Genomic DNA, 19,092 nt, shown 5'->3' on the forward strand with positions numbered 1-19,092 from the left:
CTTAAAGGAGGAGAGGTGGAGACGTTTAGGCAGGGAATTCCAGAGCTTAGGGCCTAGGCAACAGAAGGCACGGCCGCCAATGGTGGAGCGATTAAAATCAGGGATGCTCAAGAGGCCAGAATTGGAGTGCAGAGATCTCGGAGGGTTGTGGGGCTGGAGGAGGTTACAGAGATAGGGAGGGTTGAGGCAACTTGGAGAGCTAACTCGCTCGGAGGATAACTGCACCAGTCTGGCGTGATACCGAGATTCACAGACCGCGCAAGATCTCAGGTCCGATCCCTAGTTTGTGCTGAGGGAGCTGATCTCAACGTGAGTGGTCACCAGGTTGCTACAATCGGCCTCAGAACTTCCAGGCTAGAGAGAGTGCAGGTTGAGGGAGGGGGGGGGGGGGGGGGGGGGGGAAGAAAGAGAAATTCAGCCGCTGTTCTCGATCACCAGATAGTGACCCTCCCGAAAAGTGCAAGTGGGCTTCCGTTGGGAGGGGACAGGAATATAGGAACAGGAGGCCATTCAGCCCCTCGAGCCTATTCAGCTGCTCCATTGGATTATGGTGGCGACAGGGTTAGCTGTGACGCGGCCCTCATGGCGGAATAGTCTGCCGGCACTCAACGGCCGCACTCGTACACGGAGGTGGCCAGCTGGGTAAGGCAGCGGAAGGGTCAGCCCGTGTGGGGCTGGAACTGAAGTCAAAAAACTTCGGGGGGGGGGGGGGGGGGAAATTTAAGGTGGAAAATAACCCACGAATAGCCTTTGTGGGGAGGGCAGCATTCCAACAGAATGGACAGGGTGCTGGCTCCTAGCCACAACTCCCCACAGCATTGAGAGAAGGCCAGGCCTGCTAACATGGAGGAACAAGTAAATAAAGTTGAGTCTATGGCGAGAGGCTAGGACTGGGTGGCACCTGTTGGGTAGAGACTGGGCTTTAGCCTCTTGGACCTGGGTTTGGATCCAGCTCAAACTGATGGGATGAAAGTCTCTGGCTAGAAGCGTCCAACGTCCAGTTCCTAGTGGGTACGGTCCCTTAGTATGAAAGTACCCCCACATCAGTTGGCAGTGTCATTCAGAAGCGATGGGATGGCTGGTGTGGGAAATAGAAAAATATCACACCAGGGCAATAAAAAGGGCGCACTTTTGAGGTTGAGCCAGAGCAGCAAAAGCTTTCCTGTCTCTAACCATGCTGCACTTTTTTTTTTTTTTTTTTAATTCATTCACGGGATGTGGGCGTCGCTGGCAAGGCTGGCATTTATTGCCCATCCTTAATTGCCCTCGAGAAGGTGGTGGTGAGCTGCCTTCTTGAGCCGCTGCAGTCCCTGTGGTGAAGGTGCTCCCACAGCGCTGTTAGGGAGGGAGTTCCAGGATTTTGACCCAGTGACGATGAAGGAACGGACGATATATTTCCAAGTCAGGATGGTGTGTAACTTGGAGGGGAACTTGGAGGTGGTGGTGTTCCCCATGCGCCTGCTGCCCTTGTCCTTCTAGGTGGAAGAGGTCGCGGGTTTGGGAGGTGCTGCCGAAGAAGCCTTGGAGAGTTGCTGCAGTGCATCTTGTAGATGGTACACACTGCAGCCACGGTGCGCCGGTGGTGTAGGGAGTGAATGTTTAAGGTGGTGGATGGGGTGCCAATCAAGCGGGCTGCTTTGTCCTGGATGGTGTCAAGCTTCTTGAGTGTTGTTGGAGCTGCACTCATCCAGGCAAGTGGAGAGTATTCCATCACACTCCTGACTTGTGCCTTGTAGATGGTGGAAAGGAGTCAGGAGGTGAGACACTCACCGCAGAATACCCAGCCTCTGACCTGCTCTTGTTGCCACAGTATTTATGTGGTTGGTCCAGTTGAGTTTCTGGTCTGGAGAGTGTTTCGTAAGTGCACAAAATGTAAAGTGTCCCATTCCCAACAGCCCTCACCTTGAAGAGCACAAAATTCTTACACACACACACAGGAAAAAGAAAAGTGTAAATAATCGTGTGTCTTGCCGCACAAATCCTAGTGACACTGGCAAGGTATATGGGCGGTTTGCTGTTGACAGACACAGTAAGAAGGTACAACGCAACCTAGATTGGGGAGGGGGAAAGGAGAAAAACAGAAAGCACTTTTGTATGAGACCTTTTATATCTTAGAGCTGTGAAGAAATAGTCCACGCTTATTACCAGTGACAGAATAACAAAGCTTTACAACAGCACAGAACAAGCAGCAAAAACACCATCAGAAAAAGGTCAGATTGTGGTCCAACATCTGCAGTAAAGCAGACATGAAGTTAGCAAAATGCTAAATGTATTGCGCAGCGGGAATTAAAAGCAAAAATGCTCATTTACTGCTTACACAGACGCAGGTTAGTTTTCGATGCTTGCTGACTGTTGAGTCTTGCCAGTTTGTGACTGAGTTGAGGGATAAAGTGGTAACAATTTAGTACTTACGTCGGATTTACAGCACAGAAACAGGCCATTCAGCCCAACTGGTCAATGCCGTTTATGCTCCACACGAGCCTCCTCCCACCCCATCACCATATCCTTCTATTCCTTTCTCCCTCGTGTACTTACCTAGCTTCCCCTTAAATGAATCCATGCTATTCACCTCAACCACTCTCTGTGGCAGCGAGTTCCACCTTCTCGCCACTCCCTATTAGATTTATTAGTGACTATCTTGTGCTTATGGTCCCTAGTTTTGAAAGTGTGACTGGAGGGAGATGGCTGCTGTTGCGACACAGCTCCCACCAACCCAGCACATCAACTACAACCGACGCCAAACACTGCAAAAAGGTAAACATTTCTCACAAAACAGTTTTACCGATTAAAAAGCTTTCCTGCCGAGACGGCATAATTAGTGGAATCGACCGAGTGACTCAACAAGATCGCAACATGGCTCATCCGTCCAGAAAGATAAAAAATAAACGATCGTTTCCCCCAATCGCAGCATCCACTTGGGCTCTCGAATAACTTTTGCCTTCACTACGTGGAAGCCTATTTCAAGAGCTGAGTGCTCCGAGTCTACAAGCTCGTCCTAAAAAAATCAATCCCAAATTCTCCCCTTGCCAGGAGAGTCCAGAACCAGGGGTCACAGTCTAAGGATAAGGGGTAAGCCATTTAGGACAGAGATGAGGAGGAATTTCTTCACCCAGAGAGTGGTGAACCTGTGGAATTCTCTACCACAGAAGGCAGTGGAGGCCAATTCATTAAATATATTCAAGAAGGAGTTGGATATATTTCTTGAGGCTAAAGGGGTCAAGGGATATGGGGAGAAGGCAGGGACAGGGTACTGAATTTGGATGATCAGCCATGATCACATTGAATGGCGGAGCAGGCTCGAAGGGCCGAATGGCCTACTCCTGCTCCTATCTTCTATGTTTCTATGTTGCCAGATTGAACCTGTGCGCCCTGGCCTTATGATCCTAGTTTACACGATGGTGCTATTGGTTGACCCTTTCTCGACCGTTTAGTATCCCATTTACTTCTGCATGAACCCCCCCGACCACCCCTTCCCCAACCCCATCCCGCTCAGTTGCCTTCTTTGAAGGCTAAAATGTTCGTGTTTCTCTGGTCTTCACTCATTGCTCGGACGTTGGGGATCTGCTTTGTGGTTCTCCTACGTTCAACCTCCAGGGCTTAAATATAACCCTCGTGTCACGGTGATCAGAACGGGACTTGGTTTTTATGGCTGGCAAACAGTAAGTGATTGAACAACTAATAAGTATTGGTCCAAAAAAATTGGTGTTTTGAAACAAAACGCTCCAATTGCTCATCTCAGTGCCAGGCTCTGTATCTTGGAATCCAGCCAGTTCCTTATCTCAAGTCTCCGGATGCTTACCTTGGAATTCAGCCCACACGCAAGGCAGCTGAGGCAATACTATCCACCCGCCGCCTGGCTCCAGGCGCGATAGGCTCGCTACCAAGTTTGCCCTTGCGTCATGCCTTGACCGACGGTGGAAGCGGGCAGGACCTGCCGTTCCAGGTCGATTTAGAACAAATAAATCATGTCGCTGCGCAAAAATAGAGAGAGTTGAAGATATCGAGGGTCCAAACAGGACTGCTGCCAAGGATTTGTAGATTTTTTTTTTTTTTTTTTTTTTACACGTCCAATTTAAAACTTACGTCGAAACCCAGTGCCAAAGTAGAACAAGTGTACACGAGGAGACAGATTAAAACCCACTTTAATCCCCCACGGGCTGCAGGCGTCTTTCTCCTGTCCCAAAGTGACACATTGAAACCTTGATTCTCTGCATTCCCCACAAGAGTGTTTACGCGAGTAAATCACTTAGCTTTGCATAAGCCAGTTTGGGCTCTCTCTCTCCACATTCTCCCTTCTCCAGGGCCAAAACCTGGAGCGTTCTCAGTGCAACCCTGTGCCCCACTGAATGGCTTAGAATATCAAAAAGCCAACAGCGCATCATAGAATCGTACAGCACCGAAGGAAAGAGGCCATTCGGCCCACCCTGCCTGTGCCGGCTCTTTGAAAGAGCTCTCCAATTAGTGGACGAGGAGAATGGGCTTGGAGAAGGATAGCCCCAACAAACCATCTGTGATGGTTCCTACAGTGAACTAAACCGCAGGTACTGACCCTAATATTTTTAAGCATAAAAGACTGGGTGGTGTGTGTGCACCCTTTGCTAAATAGCGGACTCATTTTTCTGTCGCACGCAGGAATATTCTGTCCTGTGGTGCCGATGCACACACGATAGATATGTGGGCCGTAACAGAAGAAATAGGAGCAGGAGATTCGGCCCCTCGAGCCTGCTCCGCCATTCAATAAGATCATGGCTGATCTGATCTTGGCCTCAACTCCACTTTCCCGCCCGCTCCCCATAACCAGCGACTCCCCTGTTGCTCAAATATCTGTCCATCTCCGCCTTGAATATATTCAGTGACTCCGCCTCCGCAGCTCTCTGGGGTAGAGAATTCCAAAGATTCACGACCCTCAGAAGAAATTCCTCCTCATCTCCGTCCTAAATAGCCGACCCCTTATCCGGAGACTGTGCCCCCTGGTTCCGGATTCCCCCACGAGGGGAAACATCCTCCCCGTCAAGTCCCCTCAGAATCTTATATGTTTCAATAAGATCACCTCTCAGGAACCAAAGGTGGCACGGGTAGACACTGAAGGGTAAAAGTCCAAAAATCAAAGCGAATAGATAAGCAATGTGAAAAACAGAGAGGCAAAAAGGAACACTGGGAATATTGGCAACCAAACACTCTGGGAATACACAGCGCACCTGGAAAAAAAGGTTGGTTAACATTTAAGGTGTGAAACACAAAACTCTCAACAAAAGGGTTACAGCCAAAACTCGATCCCGTCTTTGCCAACGCCAGAATTTTCTGTTTTTATTTCATCTTTGCAACATTTGCAGTTTTATTTCCTAGTTCAGCATTTTTTGAGATAGACATCGGCCGGTCTCCCGTGGCGTTGCTCACAGTGACCGCGATGGGGAAAAGGAAGAGTTTGGAGGCCAAATACCGTGCGGCTTTTACCTTATGAGTCTCGTCTCCGTCCTCGGAGTTCACCCACACCCGTCTGTTGTCGCCTGTATGGGAAGCAACAAGAGAATCAACTTTAGAACATAAAGACTTGCATTTCTATAGCGTCTTTCACGACCACTGGATGTCCCAAAGCGCTTTACAGCCAGTGAACTACTTCCTTTTTTTTTTTTTGGAAGTGTAGTCACTGTTGTAATGTAGGAAACACGGCAGCCAATTTTGCACACAGCAAGCTCCCACAAACAGCAATGTGATAATAACCAGATAATCAGTTTTTAGTGATATTGATTGAGGGATAAATATTGGCCCCAGGACACTGGGTAGAACTCCCCTGCTCTTCTTTGAAATAGTGGCCAAGGGATCTTTTACGTCCACCTGAGAGAGCAGATGGGGCCTCGGTTTAACGTCTCATCCAAAAGATGGCACCTCCCGACAGTGCGGCACTTCCTCAAGTACTGCACTGGAGCGTCAGCCTAGATTTTTGTGCTCAAGTCTCTAGAATGGGACTTGTACCCACAACCTTCCTATCCAGAGTCGAGGGTGCTACCCACTGAGCCACATAACATAAAATTAGGAGCAGGAGGAGGCCATAGGGCCCCTCGAGCCTGCTCCGCCATTCAATAAGATCATGGCTGATCATCGACCTCACCGCCCTGCATGTAGAATTAGGTCGATCTGTAGAGGTTTCAATTTTCCTTTATTATGGAGCAAATCTTTCTTTTCGTCTCCTGTGTCAACGAAGTACAGGCTTGTTATCTGTCTTTTCAGACACAAGACCGCACCGACCGGCTGCTCCGGCAGCCGCACATCCTCCAGAAACGCTTCCACTTTGGTCACATCGCTGTGCTTGGTCCATTTCTTCTTCTTCTTGAGCAGCGGTCCCGCCTGATCCCCATATCCCTTGATTCCCCACGAGTCCAAAAATCTAGGGGGTTTCAGCATCAGATGGGCTGATGCAGAGATGAGGGCAGCAATGTTATGGAGATATAAAGTAGGCAGTCTGTGACGGAGAGGATATGGTGGGTGCAGAAACTCAGTATTGAGTAGGAGCTGAGGTTGCACACAGTCGGGTTCAACCTGGGGATTGAACAGGGGAGGGGGATTGAATCAGTGGCAAGGCAGAGAGTTCGTGGCGGGGGCTGAAGAGGATACTTTGGTCTACCAATGTTTAGCTGGCGTAAACTGCAGCTCATCCAAGATTGGACATCAGACAAGCAGGCAGGCAACACAGGAGCAGTGGCGGGGCCGAGAAGGGTGGTGGGCGTCGTCAGCCTACACGTGGAAGCTGACCCCATGACGGGCCAGCATGTAGATGAGGAAGTGGAGGGGCCAAGGACCGATCCTTGGGGGATTCCAGGGTTAATCGCATGGAGGGGTGGAAGGGAAGCCATTGCTCGTTCATTAATACCTTCAACAAAAAAAGAGCTGGATAAGTATCTGATTGGGAATGGAACTTGACGTTAGAGAGATAGGTACAGACTGATGGTGAAATACACTATAGGACACAATGGAACTCATGCTGCGAGATGGAGGACAGGGAGTGCTTCCTGTAGAAACAGTGTTGATAGAAGATATCTCCCGCACTTCTGCTCTCACCCCTTCCCCTCCCTCCCGGAACCACGATAGGGTTCACCTTGTCCTCACCTTTCACCCCACCAGCCTCCACATTCAACGGATCATCCTCCGCCATCTCCAACATGATCCCACCACAAAACGCATCTTCCCCTCCCCTTTCAGCATTCCGTAGGGACCGCTCCCTCCAAGACACCCTAGTCCATTCCTCTATCACCTCTTCCCCTTTTCCCGGCTCCTTCCCGTGCAAGCGCAGGAGATGCAACACCTGCCCATATACCTCCCCCCTTCCCACTGTCCAGGGCCCCAAACACCCCTTCCAGGTGAAATAGCGATTTACTTGTACTTCTTGCAATCTAGTATACTGTATTCGCTGCTCACGATGTGGTCTCCTCTACACTGGGGAGACCAAATGCAGATTGGGTGACCGCTTTGCGGAACACCTTCGTTCAGTCTGTAAGGGGGACCCCGAGCTTCCGGTCGCCTGTCATTTTAATTCATCGTTCCATTCCCACTCGGACCTCACCGTCCGCGGCCTCTTGCATTGTTCCACAGAAACCCAGCGTAAGCTCGAGGAACAGCACCTCATCTTCCGATTAGGCACTTTACAGCCTTCAGGACTCAATATCGAGTTCAACAATTTCAGATCATAACCTCGGCCCCCATTACATTTTTATAAATATTTTTTATCCACACCTTTGTTTTGTGCCCTTCCCCCTTTTTTCCCTCTCCCACATGGCAGCTGTCTCCCATTCTGCCAGCGCATTTCACACCCAATCTAGAGCCGTCTTTTGTCTCCACTAGTCCTATCACCATCTCGTCTGGTTTTGAATACCTCTTAATGTCTCTTCACTTCTCTTTTGTTCTTTCATCCCCATTTCCCAGCCCCCAAACTGGCCTTTTAATCTGTTTCATTTCCTGTGTTTTCTCAGTCCTGACGAAGGGTTTCAACCCGAAACGTTGACTCTGTTTTTCTCTCCACGGATGTTGCCTGGCCTGCTGAGTTTTTCCAGCATTTTCTGTTGTCATTTCGGATGTCCAGCATCCGCAGTATTTTGCTATCATTGATAGAAGATGGGTAGGGGTAACTATTCTGCAATGTTTCTCTATTACCTTTGGGGATTGGTAAGTCCTTAGGCACAACGTTCCCTCAGGAAATTCAATGGGTGGGCAGCAATGTTCCCTCGAAGCGGGGCGCGTGCGCGCGCAGCTGCGCAGTAACCTGCAAGGTACTGTGCAGGTTGCTCAACAAGCTTTTCCATTTGAAATACCGAGCGTGCGCATTGAAATGAAGAGACAATTTAGAGAGAACATTGGTGGGTAGAGTCCGTGACAGGGTAGATGTACATGAGTTATGGAAGCAACTGGCCTTTTCTTGTTCCACGTTTTCTTAAGATGAATATGGTTAACGTCTCTACCCACTGCGAACCTTTATGCAAACCACTCCATACTAACGGTATCTTAAGCATAATCAGATTTCTTTAAATCATTAGTTTAATCATATTAAAATCTATGTTATTAAAATATTATATTCCCTAACACGGTAATTAGTCAGCAGCCTCCTTGGTAAATTACCACCTTATTATCCCCGAGGATGAGTCCACTTGAAACGTCTAACTCACCGTCGACAGAGCCGAACTCCCTCTCATGGGCCCGTGTCAGGATCTCTTTGTACAAAGCCTCGGCTTGTCTGTACTTGCCCTGCTTTAAGTAACAGGACGCCTGGAACAGAGAAGGCGAGAATTACAGAGCTGCACACTCGGCGCTCCCAGCAGCACAAACTGCAGTCCAGACACAAGCTTCTATTTGCCTGACACACTCACTCTCTCCACCCGCAACCCCGCTCACAGAAACATAGAAAAATAGCAGCAGGAGGCGGCCATTCGAGCATGTTCCGCCATTCAATATGATCATGGCTGATCCTCTGTCTCAATACAGGAAACTTTCGATTTACCGGCACCTAAATAACCGGAAATCTCGGTTAACCGGCAAAATTCAGGAGTAGGTTCAGGTAAGTTTTACTTCATATTACTTGCCTTCCTCGATCTGTTGCTGTGCAAGGGTGTGGCTGCAGCTGTTGCTAAGCTACAGAGACGCTCGGAACTTGTGGCCATTGTTCTGAACCTGTTGCTAAGCAACAGGGTTTGTTGCTTTATATGGAGCTCTCAGCTCTCCGTATCTTTTACTATAGCTTTCGGTTATCGGTGCCGGATAAAAAAAAAGTTTCCTGTACTATATTCCCGCTCACTCCCCATACCCCTTGATGCCTTTTGTGTCTAGAAATCTATCGATCTCCTTCTCAAATATATTCAGTGACTTGGCCTCCACAGCCTTCTGTGGTAGAGAATTCCACAGGTTCACCACCCTCTGAGTGAAGACATTTCTCCTCATCTCAGTCCTAAATGTCCTACCCCGTATCCTGAGACTGTGACCACTCGTTCTAGACCCCCCAGCCAGGGGAAACATCCTCCCTGCATCCAGTCTGACTAGCCCTGTCAGAATTTTATATGCTTCAATGAGATCCCCTCTCATTCTTCTAAACTCGAGTGAATACAGGCCTCTCGTCTCTATTGATACGATTGTTGCCAACGTCTCGATTATTCTGGTTTCTCTCAAGCTGTAAATTCCCTGTCCTCCTCCTCCCTCTTTTCCTGTATCCTCACCATGTTGCAACCAAGATTTTTTGCACCATCTCCTACTCACGCTTTCCCAAGACTTCGAAACGGCAAAACCTCCCTCAGGCTTCCTGCCTCCTACAATCTAAAGGCTTTTAAGACCTAACCTTGGTGCCTTTCTAATCGGTGATTTATTAAATCTCATCTCCCACGCGTTTCAATCTTAGTGTCTTGGCACTTCATCTAGGGTTCACAAATCATCTCACCCTCCCGCTATAAAAGATCAAACAAAACCTCTCCTGGAAGGTGACCTTCCGATGGTTGTGTATTTTTGTTTTGTTTTTGTCAGCGCTGGGGAAATCTAACAATTTCCACTTTTTGATCCCAACTGCCAGCATCAAGCACTCCCAGGTCGTGCACCACATGGGTTAGATACAGAGTAAAGCACCCTGTAACTCTGCCTGGGCAACGTGCCTCAGCCCCTCCCCCCAGTAAAACCAGCCTTATTGCAGCATTAGTGAGGCAGTTCCATTTCGCACACCAGCCTCTGGGTGGCCCAGGAACTTGTGTCTACATAAGAACATAAGAAGTAGGAGCAGGAGTAGGCCATACGGCCCCTCGGGCCTGCTCCGCCATTCAATAGGATCATGGCTGATCCAAATCTAGACTCACGTCCCCTTCCCTGCCCTCTCCCCGTAACCCCTAATTCCCTTATCTGCTAGGAAACTGTCTATCTCTGTTTTAAATTTATTTAATGTTGCAGCTTCCACAGCTCTCTGGGGTAGCAAATTCCATAGATTTACTACCCTCAGTGAAGAAGTTTCTCCTCATCTCAGCTTTGAAAGGGCAGCCCCTTATTCTAAGATTATGCCCCCTAGTTCTAGTCTCACCCATCAGTGGAAACATCCTCCCCGCATCCACCCGATCAAGCCCCCTCACAATCTTATATGTCTACTAGGAACTGCACCGAGATTGCCCGTACAGAATCAGTTTGGGACAGAGAAAGGTGCCTTTCATCCCATCGATTTCGGCAGGATTCAAACTCAGATCCGACAGGTGATAAGTCTGTGCTTTAACTGATTGCACCAGCCAGGCCTCGGCAAGATTGGTTCAAATCTAAATCACGTATAACGGAGTCACTGGTTGACTCAGCTCCGGTCCATCGTCTCCAATATAGAACTACAGGATGATAGATGTTGACAGCACAGAAGGTTCCCGTAGGCTGCACCTTCCTCCCTTTCAAATGTTGATCCAATTCTCCCTTGAAAGATGCTACGGTCTCTGTCTGCTTCAACCCCTTCCTGTAGCAAAACATTTCAGGCAAAGCAATGCCTTGGAGTAAAGAAATCCCTCCTAAACCCTCTCCTGCCTCTTTTAGTGATCATTTTAGTCAATTTGGGTCAAAATCCTGGAACTCCCTCCCCAACAGCACTGTGGGAGTACCTTCACCACACGAACTGCAGCGGTTCAAGGTGGCGGCTCACCACCACCTTCTCAAGGGCAACTAGGGATGGGCAATAAATGCTGGCCTTGCCAGCGACGCCCACAGAGACGCGAATGAATAAAAAAAAAATACAGCCGTGTGAAATTTACCCATTTCTGCTTAAAAACTATGATCAGAGCACCCTTTTGCCAGCTTAGTTGGCATCCAGCACTGAGCCAAGGGAGGTCTCGGGAATGTTACCCATTCTGTGCGGAGTTCACTGATCTACCACCTGCTCCGAGTGATCGCAGTACCCCGGGTGAGAGGAGGGGGAAACTTCAGCCACGGATTGCTGTCCTGGTGGAATGTGAACGCGTGCAGACGTCAGGCGAGGACGGGGGATCAGGCGGGGCTGTGATGCCCCCCCGTGGTCAAATAGCCCGCTGACGCTGAACTGGATAGGCTCATACATGAAGAATTGACATGCTTAATTGCAAACATCATTTCCCCCTCCCCCTCCCCTCTGGAGTGCTGCAGCGAGCCGATTTTCTCACCAGGTTATTCTTCGTCTTGGCCACGTTGGGATCCTCTGAGCCCAGCTTGGTCTGGTAGATCTCCAGCGCCCGTTCGTAGTAGTACTCCACCTCCTCGTACTTCCCCTGGTTCTGGCACAGCAGCGCCAGGTTATTCAGCTGCTTTGCCACATCGGGGTGGTCCTTGCCCAGCACCTGAAGGATTCGGAATACTAAAATTACCAAAGCTCATTCACCAAAAAAAAGAGACTTGCACTTGTATCGTGCCTCATCCATCCCTCAGGAAAGCACTTCACGCACAACGAATTACTTTTTGAAGTGCAGTGACTTTGTCACGCAGGCACAGCCAGTCTGCACCTGGCAAGGTTTCAATCAGATGAATGATCTGCTAATCCGCTTTCTGGAGCTGTTGGTTGAGGGAGGGGGGAACGTTGGTCAGGACAGCGAGAGAACTTTCTGCTCCTAGAATCTCACAGCACAGAAGGAGGCCATTTGGCCCATCCTGCGTGTGCTAGCTCTTTGAAAGAGCTATTCAAATTAGTACCACACCCCCCTGCTCTTTCCCCATAGCCCTGCAAATTTCAGGTATATATCCAATTGCTTTTCGAAAGTTATTACTGAATCTGATTCCTCCACCCTTTCGGGCAGTGAATTCCAGATCACAACAACTTGCGATGTAAAAAATCGCTCTCATCTTCCCTCTGGTTCTTTTTGCAATTAGGATCATTTATAAAAATTGAAAAGAGTAATGAACCCAAACCTGACCCTTGGGGAACACCACTGCAAACCACCTCCCAGTCTGAAATACAGGAAACTTTGTGCTATCCGGCACCGACGGTACCGAACTGCTGCCGTTCCCTCAAAACTGCCGGACACTCGAGTTAATGTTGAAACATACGGAGATTTTCATCTCCGTATCTGACAACAAACACTGTTGCTTAGCAACAGCTTCTAAACAGTTGGCTGCAGCTGCAAGCATCTGTAGCTGAAGCTGTTGCTATAGCTACAGACCTTGCAGTGCTTGACTGGGGGAAAAAAAAGAAAAGAAACGAAAAGAATAAAAATCGGCTCCTGCTTTTTGCCGGTGGCTCGAGCTTGCCGGACGGTTCGCCTCCGGATAACTCAAAGTTTCCTGTACATCTATTCACCACCACCCTCTGCTTCCTGTCACTAAGCCAATTTTGTATCCATACCGCAACTTCCCCTTAATCCCATGGGCTTCCACCTTCTTAATAAGCCTCCTGTGTGACACTTTGTTGAAAGCCTTCCAAAAGTCCATATACACAACATCTACTGCACTACCTTGATCAACCTTCGCTGTTACCTCACCAAAGAATTCAATCAAGTTAATCAGACGCAATTTATCTCCAACAAATCCATGCTGGCTCTCCAAGTTGGACAGGTACTTGAAGATGAGGAATTTACAGACAAAATGTGGGGGCTGTGGGACTGAACACGACTGCTCTTTCAAAGAGCCAGCACAGGCACGACGGGCCGAATGGCCTCCTTCTCTGCTGTAATTTTCTATGATTCTGTGAATTATCTTAAATCTATCCCCTCCGGTTATCGATCCTACTGCCGGTGGAAACAGTTTCTCTTTATGTGTGCTCTTCTTCCAATAGTGCCACAGGATCTTTAACATCCACCTGAACGATGATGTGTTCGGCGAGTCGGGCGGAGGCAGCGCAGTGGGCAGCAGCAACGACGACCCGCTGCAGCACGTCGGCCGGCAGCTCCTTGGCGGGAAGCTCGCAGTCCGACTGGGAGGGGGGGAGCCGGGCATGGCGGCCAGAGGTCGGATCGTGAGCGGGAGAAGCAGGCCACCACACGTGGAGCCGGCAACAGTGAGGAGGAGGCCGCGGTGACGAGGAGGACGGAGCGTCTGAGGGACATCGTGCTCCCACTGCCACTGGATGCCATTGAATTGACTTTCTGAACACGGCGCTGTAAGAATAGCTGACGTGTCCCCACGGGGAGTAAGCATTCCATTGTACTTGTACTTGTGCTGGTTACATATGGCAAATAAAACTGAATTGAATTGAACAGGCAGGCAAATGTCTTACCGTGCAGCACTCCCTTGTTACTACATTGTGTGTTTAAACAAGGCTCGAACTTACTGACCCAGACGCAAGAGTGCTGCTGACTGAGCCACGCTGATACTCGATAGCTTTGGGAGAGGAGGAGAAGATTTGAGTTAAAAAAAAAGTATCACCAAGTTTAAGTTCAGGTGGGATCCTCTCTGTAGCATTTTGGTACCAATATGGGTAAGTAAGTGCAGTGATAACATAAGAAATAGGAGTAGGCCATTCGAGCCTGCTCTGCCAATCAATAAGATCATGGCTGATCTTCGACCTCAACTCCACCTTCCCGCACTATCCCCATATCCTTTCATTCCCTTAGTATCCAAAAATCTATCGATCTCAACCTTGAATAAACTCAACGACTGAGTAACCACAGCCCTCTGGGGTAGAGAATTCCAAAGATTCACAACCCTCAGTGAAGAAATTTCTCCTCATCTCAGCCCTAAATGGCCGACCTCTTATTCTGAGACTGTGACCAATGGTTCTAGACTCCCAAGCCAGGGGAAACATCCTCCCAGCATCTACTCTGTCAAGCCTCTTAAAGTGTTTATATGTTTCAATGAGATCACCCCTCGTTTTTCTAAACTCTAGGGAATATACACAGGATATACGGCACAGAAACAGGCCATTCCGCCCAACCAGTCCATGCCAGTTTCTTTTTTTAGTCGCTCCCATCCAATCAGCAACCTGAAAATATAAATACACACACAAACTAGAATAACTACCCCACCCCAAATTACAAACAGCAACGTTTTCAATCCTTATATGTGCACGAGTAAGCAATACTGTTTAAAGGGCTGTTTAATCATTTGAACCTCTGATCGAATACGCCCAGGACGGCACTGGTTAATTCGGGAAAATATACAATCTCTATTGCTAACCTGTAACGAGCTGAGAAGTGTGGCATCTAGCACACGCTTCCTGGAACACTTTCCCTGTCACACTCGATCAACTCCCCCGCTCCAGACTCCGTCTCCCGCCCAGCCCCCCCGCTCCAGATTCCGTCTCCCGCCCAGCCCCCCCGCTCCAGACTCCGTCTCCCGCCCAGCCCCCCCGCTCCAGACTCCGTCTCCCGCCCAGCCCCCCCGCTCCAGACTCCGTCTCCCGCCCAGCCCCCCCGCTCCAGACTCCGTCTCCCGCCCAGCCCCCCTGCTCCAGACTCCGTCTCCTGCCCAGCCACCCCCCGCTCCAGACTCCATCTCCCGCCCAGCCCCCCCGTTCCAGACTCCGTCTCCCGCCCAGCCCCCCTGCTCCAGACTCCATCTCCCGCCCAGCCCCCCCCGCTCCAGACTCCGTCTCCCGCCCAGCCCCCCCGCTCCAGACTCCGTCTCCCGCCCAGCCCCCGCCCAGCTCCCCTACTCCAGACTCCGTCTCCCACCCAGCTCCCCTGCTCCAGACTCCGTCTCCCGTCCAGCACCAGACTCCGTCTCCCGCCCAGCTTCTCTGCTCCAGACTCCGTCCCCCCGCCCAGCGTCCCCGCTCCAGACACCATCTCCCGCCCAGCCCCCCCGCTCCAGACTCCGTCTCCCAGTTGACGACTCTACTCTCCTGTCCATGCCCCAGACTACCCATGAGCAAGGCACAGGAGAATATAGGCCTAGTCTCCTCATTGGACCAGCCCTTCATCCCAGTTGTGGTTCTGGCTCTAAATTGCAATACACAAGGCACCTCTGGAGCTCTTAACCCCCAAGCATGGGAAAAAACATTAACATTTTCATCTTTTAAACCTAATTTGCAGGTAGCTCGTTTGAGACCTAAATTGGTGAAGACTGAAAGCCATCTGGGATTAGTTAGAAGTCTGCGGAAATTTTTTTTTACTAAGTGATATGAAAAATGAAAATTTGACTCAAGGCACGTTAATCAAATCAGCGGTCGTTAGAAGCTCGAGATCGTACATGGGTAGGAAGAAATTTTCAAAAACAATTAGGAGATCTCCTGTGGCATTATCCATAAGAAGTCAGAGGATGCACCGCTTTATAAGGAGCAAAGTGCTATACCATGCCAAGCACAAGGTGTAACCTGGCATAAAGTAGTTGGTGGAAAGATTAGAGGGGAGTTGAGGAGAACTTTTTCACCCCAGAGGGTGGTGGGGGTCTGGAACTCACTGCCTGAAAGGGTGGCAGTGGCAGAAACCCTCATCGCATTTAAAAAGTACTTGGATATGCACTTGAAGTGCCGTAACCTACAGGGCTACGGACCAAGAGATGGAGAGTGGGATTAGGCTGGAGAGCTCTTTTTCAGCCGGCGCAGACACGATGGGCCGAATGGCCTCCTTCTGTGCCGTAAATTTCCGTGATTCTACGGCTCTTTCAGCCAGGTTACACACAACAGCAGAACCATACCTTGAGCTTTACATGATACAACATAGCTGTAAATCCTTAGATCAAGTATATAGAATCATCACAGCACAGTGGGAGGCCATTCGGCCCGTCGAGCCCGTGCCGGCTCTCTGCAAGAGCACTTCAGCTCATTTTTCCCCTTCAGGTAATTATCTAATTCCCTTTTGAAAGCCACGATTGAATCTCCCTTCACCACCCTTTCAGGCAGTGAATTCCAGATCCTAACCACTTGCTGCGTAAAAAAGTTTTTCCTCATGTCGCCTTTGGATCTTCGGCCAATCACCTTAAATCTGTCCCCTCTGGTTCTCGGCCCTCCCACCAATGGGAACAGTTTCTCTCTCTCTACTCTGTCCAGACCCCTCATGATTTTGAACCCCTCGATCAAATCTCCTCTCAACCTTCTCTGCTCCAAGGAGAACAACCCCAGCTTCTCCAGTCTATCCACGTAACTGAAGTCCCTCATTCCTGGAATCATTCTCGTAAAGCTTTTCTGTACCAGTCAGAAAACTAGAACGTACTTTATTAAATGAAACACTTAACTAGATAAACTAATTAATATAACTATATATAATTGTTGAATAAAGATTTTTGCTAATTAAATAAATAAAAGGCCAGACGAAGATATGGCAGAGAAGGTTGTGCATCTGGACTGCAGTATGTGGGAGTTTGTGGACAGCGAGACTGTCCTGAGCGAACACATCTGCAGGAGATGTCTCCACCTTGGATCTCTCTGGCTCAGAGTCAGTGAGCTGGAGACACTCCGACACAGAAGGGAGGGGGAAGAATGTCTAGCCAGTTTGCTCCAGACCTCGGCCACACCTCGTAGAGAGGTGCAGGATCAGAACGGGGTTGGCGTGACTGATGGCGCGCAGAACAAGGGGAACCCAGGTAAGAAAGGGAACGAGGATCCACAGAAACTGATCCTATCCAGCAGGTACAATGTACTTGCTACCTGTGAGGATAAGGACAAAGACTGTTGGAAGGACAGTCAGAATGCGGACCATGGCACTTTGGAGCAGGAGGATGAGGAGAGGAAACGTAATGTGGTAGTTGTCGGGGGTTCTATAATTGGGGGGGGATAATATGCTTTTCCAGCAATTGCAGTCTTTCTTTATACCTCTCATCAATTAAAAACTATACATCTAGCAAGCACCAGGGACCACACCAGAGATATCACAAAACACTGCAGATGCTGGAAATCTGAAATATAAACAGAAAATGCTGGGAACACTCAGCAGGTCAGGCAGCATCTGTAGAGAGAGAAACAGAATTAACGTTTCAGCTCTTGTGGCCTTTCGTCAGAACTGGAAAAAGTTAGAGATGTAACAGGTTTTAAGCAAGTGCAGGGGCTGGGAAAGGGGGGAGGGGAGGAAAGAACAAAATGGACGGTCTGCGATAGGGTGGAAAGCAGGAGAGATTAAATGACAAAAGGGATAATAGTGCAAGACAAAAGAGGGTGGGGTAGTGGGACAAGTAAAGAAACAAACGATGGGTCTGGAGGAGCTGTAAATAGCACACTTTGTTACAAGGGGCAAAAATATGAGTCACTTAATGCTGGTTGCCATCGACCTGGATCTGAAACGGAAACGTAGGTCAGGAGGAGGAGGAGGAGGCCATTCAGCCCCTCGGGCCTGCTCCGCCATTCAATTAGATCACGGCTGACCTCTACCTCAACTCCATATCCCTCGATACCCTTACCCAACAAAAAAATCTATCGACCTCAGTCTTTTAAAATTTTAACTGCATCAGCAGCCACAGAGATTGTTCCAGATTTAGACGACTCTTTTGTGGAAAAAGTGGGTCCTGATTTCACTCCTGCATGGCCTAGCTCTTGTGCGGCCCCCCCCCCCCCCCGGTTCTGGATTCCCCCACCCGAGGAAATGGTTTCTCTGTATCTACCCCTTTACCGGTTTAAACACCCCCTCAACCTATGAAACACAAGGGAACGCAAGACATGTTTTATGCAAACTGCCCTCATAATTTAACCCTTTAAAGCCCTGATATTATTCTGGCAAATCTACACCGTACCCTTTTCCGAGGCCAGATACTTTAAAAACTTAAAGTTTCCCGACCTTGTGTTTGCTTAGCAACAATCATACTTTTGTGGCCTTAAACCGACACAGATCCAGCTTAAAAGAATAATACATTAATTAGGCAGTACCTGTATAATAGCCTGCCCCTCAGAGGATTCACCGCTCTTACCGTGAGCAATGCCACGGGACACCCACTAGCGTTTACATTAGTGGACCTCCCATGGCATTGCTCAATGTCCGTTTGTGTGCGTGTGGGGGGGGGGGGGGGGGGGGGAAAGTTAGCACACTGAGCAGTTTCTGCAATGTCGCTGCAGTGTGTTCTGGTCTTTCCTAACCTTTTCTCGGATTTCCAGAGCTCTCTTGCACAGCGGTTCAGCTTCTTTGTATTTTCCTCTCTTGCCAAAAAGTACAGCGAGATTATTCAAAGTGGCAGCCACCTGCGCGGGAAGAATAAAAAGGCCAGGTTAGCACAAGGTCTCTCTCCCTTCTGTAATTTCCTCATCCGATTCCTGAAGACGAGATGCCCTCCACTACGCTGCTCAGATGGCCCTTATTCACATCCGAGGTTTGAGAGCGCGCTTCGGCAAGCTGCACGACCATGGACGGCGTCACAGGCGAGACCGATCAGTCCGCATCCAGCCATCACAGACACACCAGCAGAGGTCACAGTACAGCGATCAGCTGCTGGAACACTGGCCCGGTTCCCCTTCTCCCTAATCTGGGGGGCATCCCACTACTGGATCCTCCCGATCTCTCTAATCTCCTCCAGACCCACGACCCTCCGAGATAGCTGCGCTCCTCCAATTCTGGCCACTCGAACTTCCCCGATTTCAATCCCTCCACCATTGGTGGCCGTGACCTTCAGCTGCCCGGGCCCTAAGCTCTGGAATTCCCTCCCTAAACCTCTTCACCTCTCGCTCCTCCTTTAAGACGCTCCTTAAAACCTACCTCTGAGCAAGCTTTTGGTCACCTGTCCTAGTATCTCGTGGCTCGGTGTCAAATTTTGTTTGATAACACTCCTGCGAAGTGCCTTAAC

General features: G+C 49.4%; 2 protein-coding genes across 3 annotated transcripts in view; one reads left to right on the forward strand and one right to left on the reverse strand.

The window, feature by feature from the left end:
* LOC147096723 (uncharacterized) overlaps positions 1-13,646 on the forward strand; it is a 43,788-nt gene extending 30,142 nt beyond the window's left edge. For both annotated transcript variants that reach the window (XR_015074538.1, XM_085973329.1), the window contains exon 2: positions 13,226-13,646. Coding sequence is in view for 1 of the 2 variants with exons in the window: in XM_085973329.1 (XP_085829455.1) it covers positions 13,226-13,468 (243 nt within the window). In the remaining variant the exon portion in view is untranslated. The remainder of the gene's footprint in view (positions 1-13,225) is intronic.
* Positions 1-19,092, reverse strand: part of LOC147096724 (kinesin light chain 1-like) — an 82,493-nt gene that overhangs the window by 19,864 nt on the left and 43,537 nt on the right. The window contains 4 exon segments of the mRNA XM_085973328.1: positions 5,455-5,507; positions 8,655-8,754; positions 11,625-11,798; positions 18,392-18,493. Coding sequence (XP_085829454.1) covers positions 5,455-5,507; positions 8,655-8,754; positions 11,625-11,798; positions 18,392-18,493 — 429 coding nt within the window.

The sequence above is a fragment of the Somniosus microcephalus genome, chromosome 34 (assembly GCF_052327205.1).
Source record: "Somniosus microcephalus isolate GS21.2 chromosome 34, FLI_Smic_1.0, whole genome shotgun sequence".
In the NCBI taxonomy this organism is placed as follows: Eukaryota; Metazoa; Chordata; class Chondrichthyes; order Squaliformes; family Somniosidae; genus Somniosus; species Somniosus microcephalus.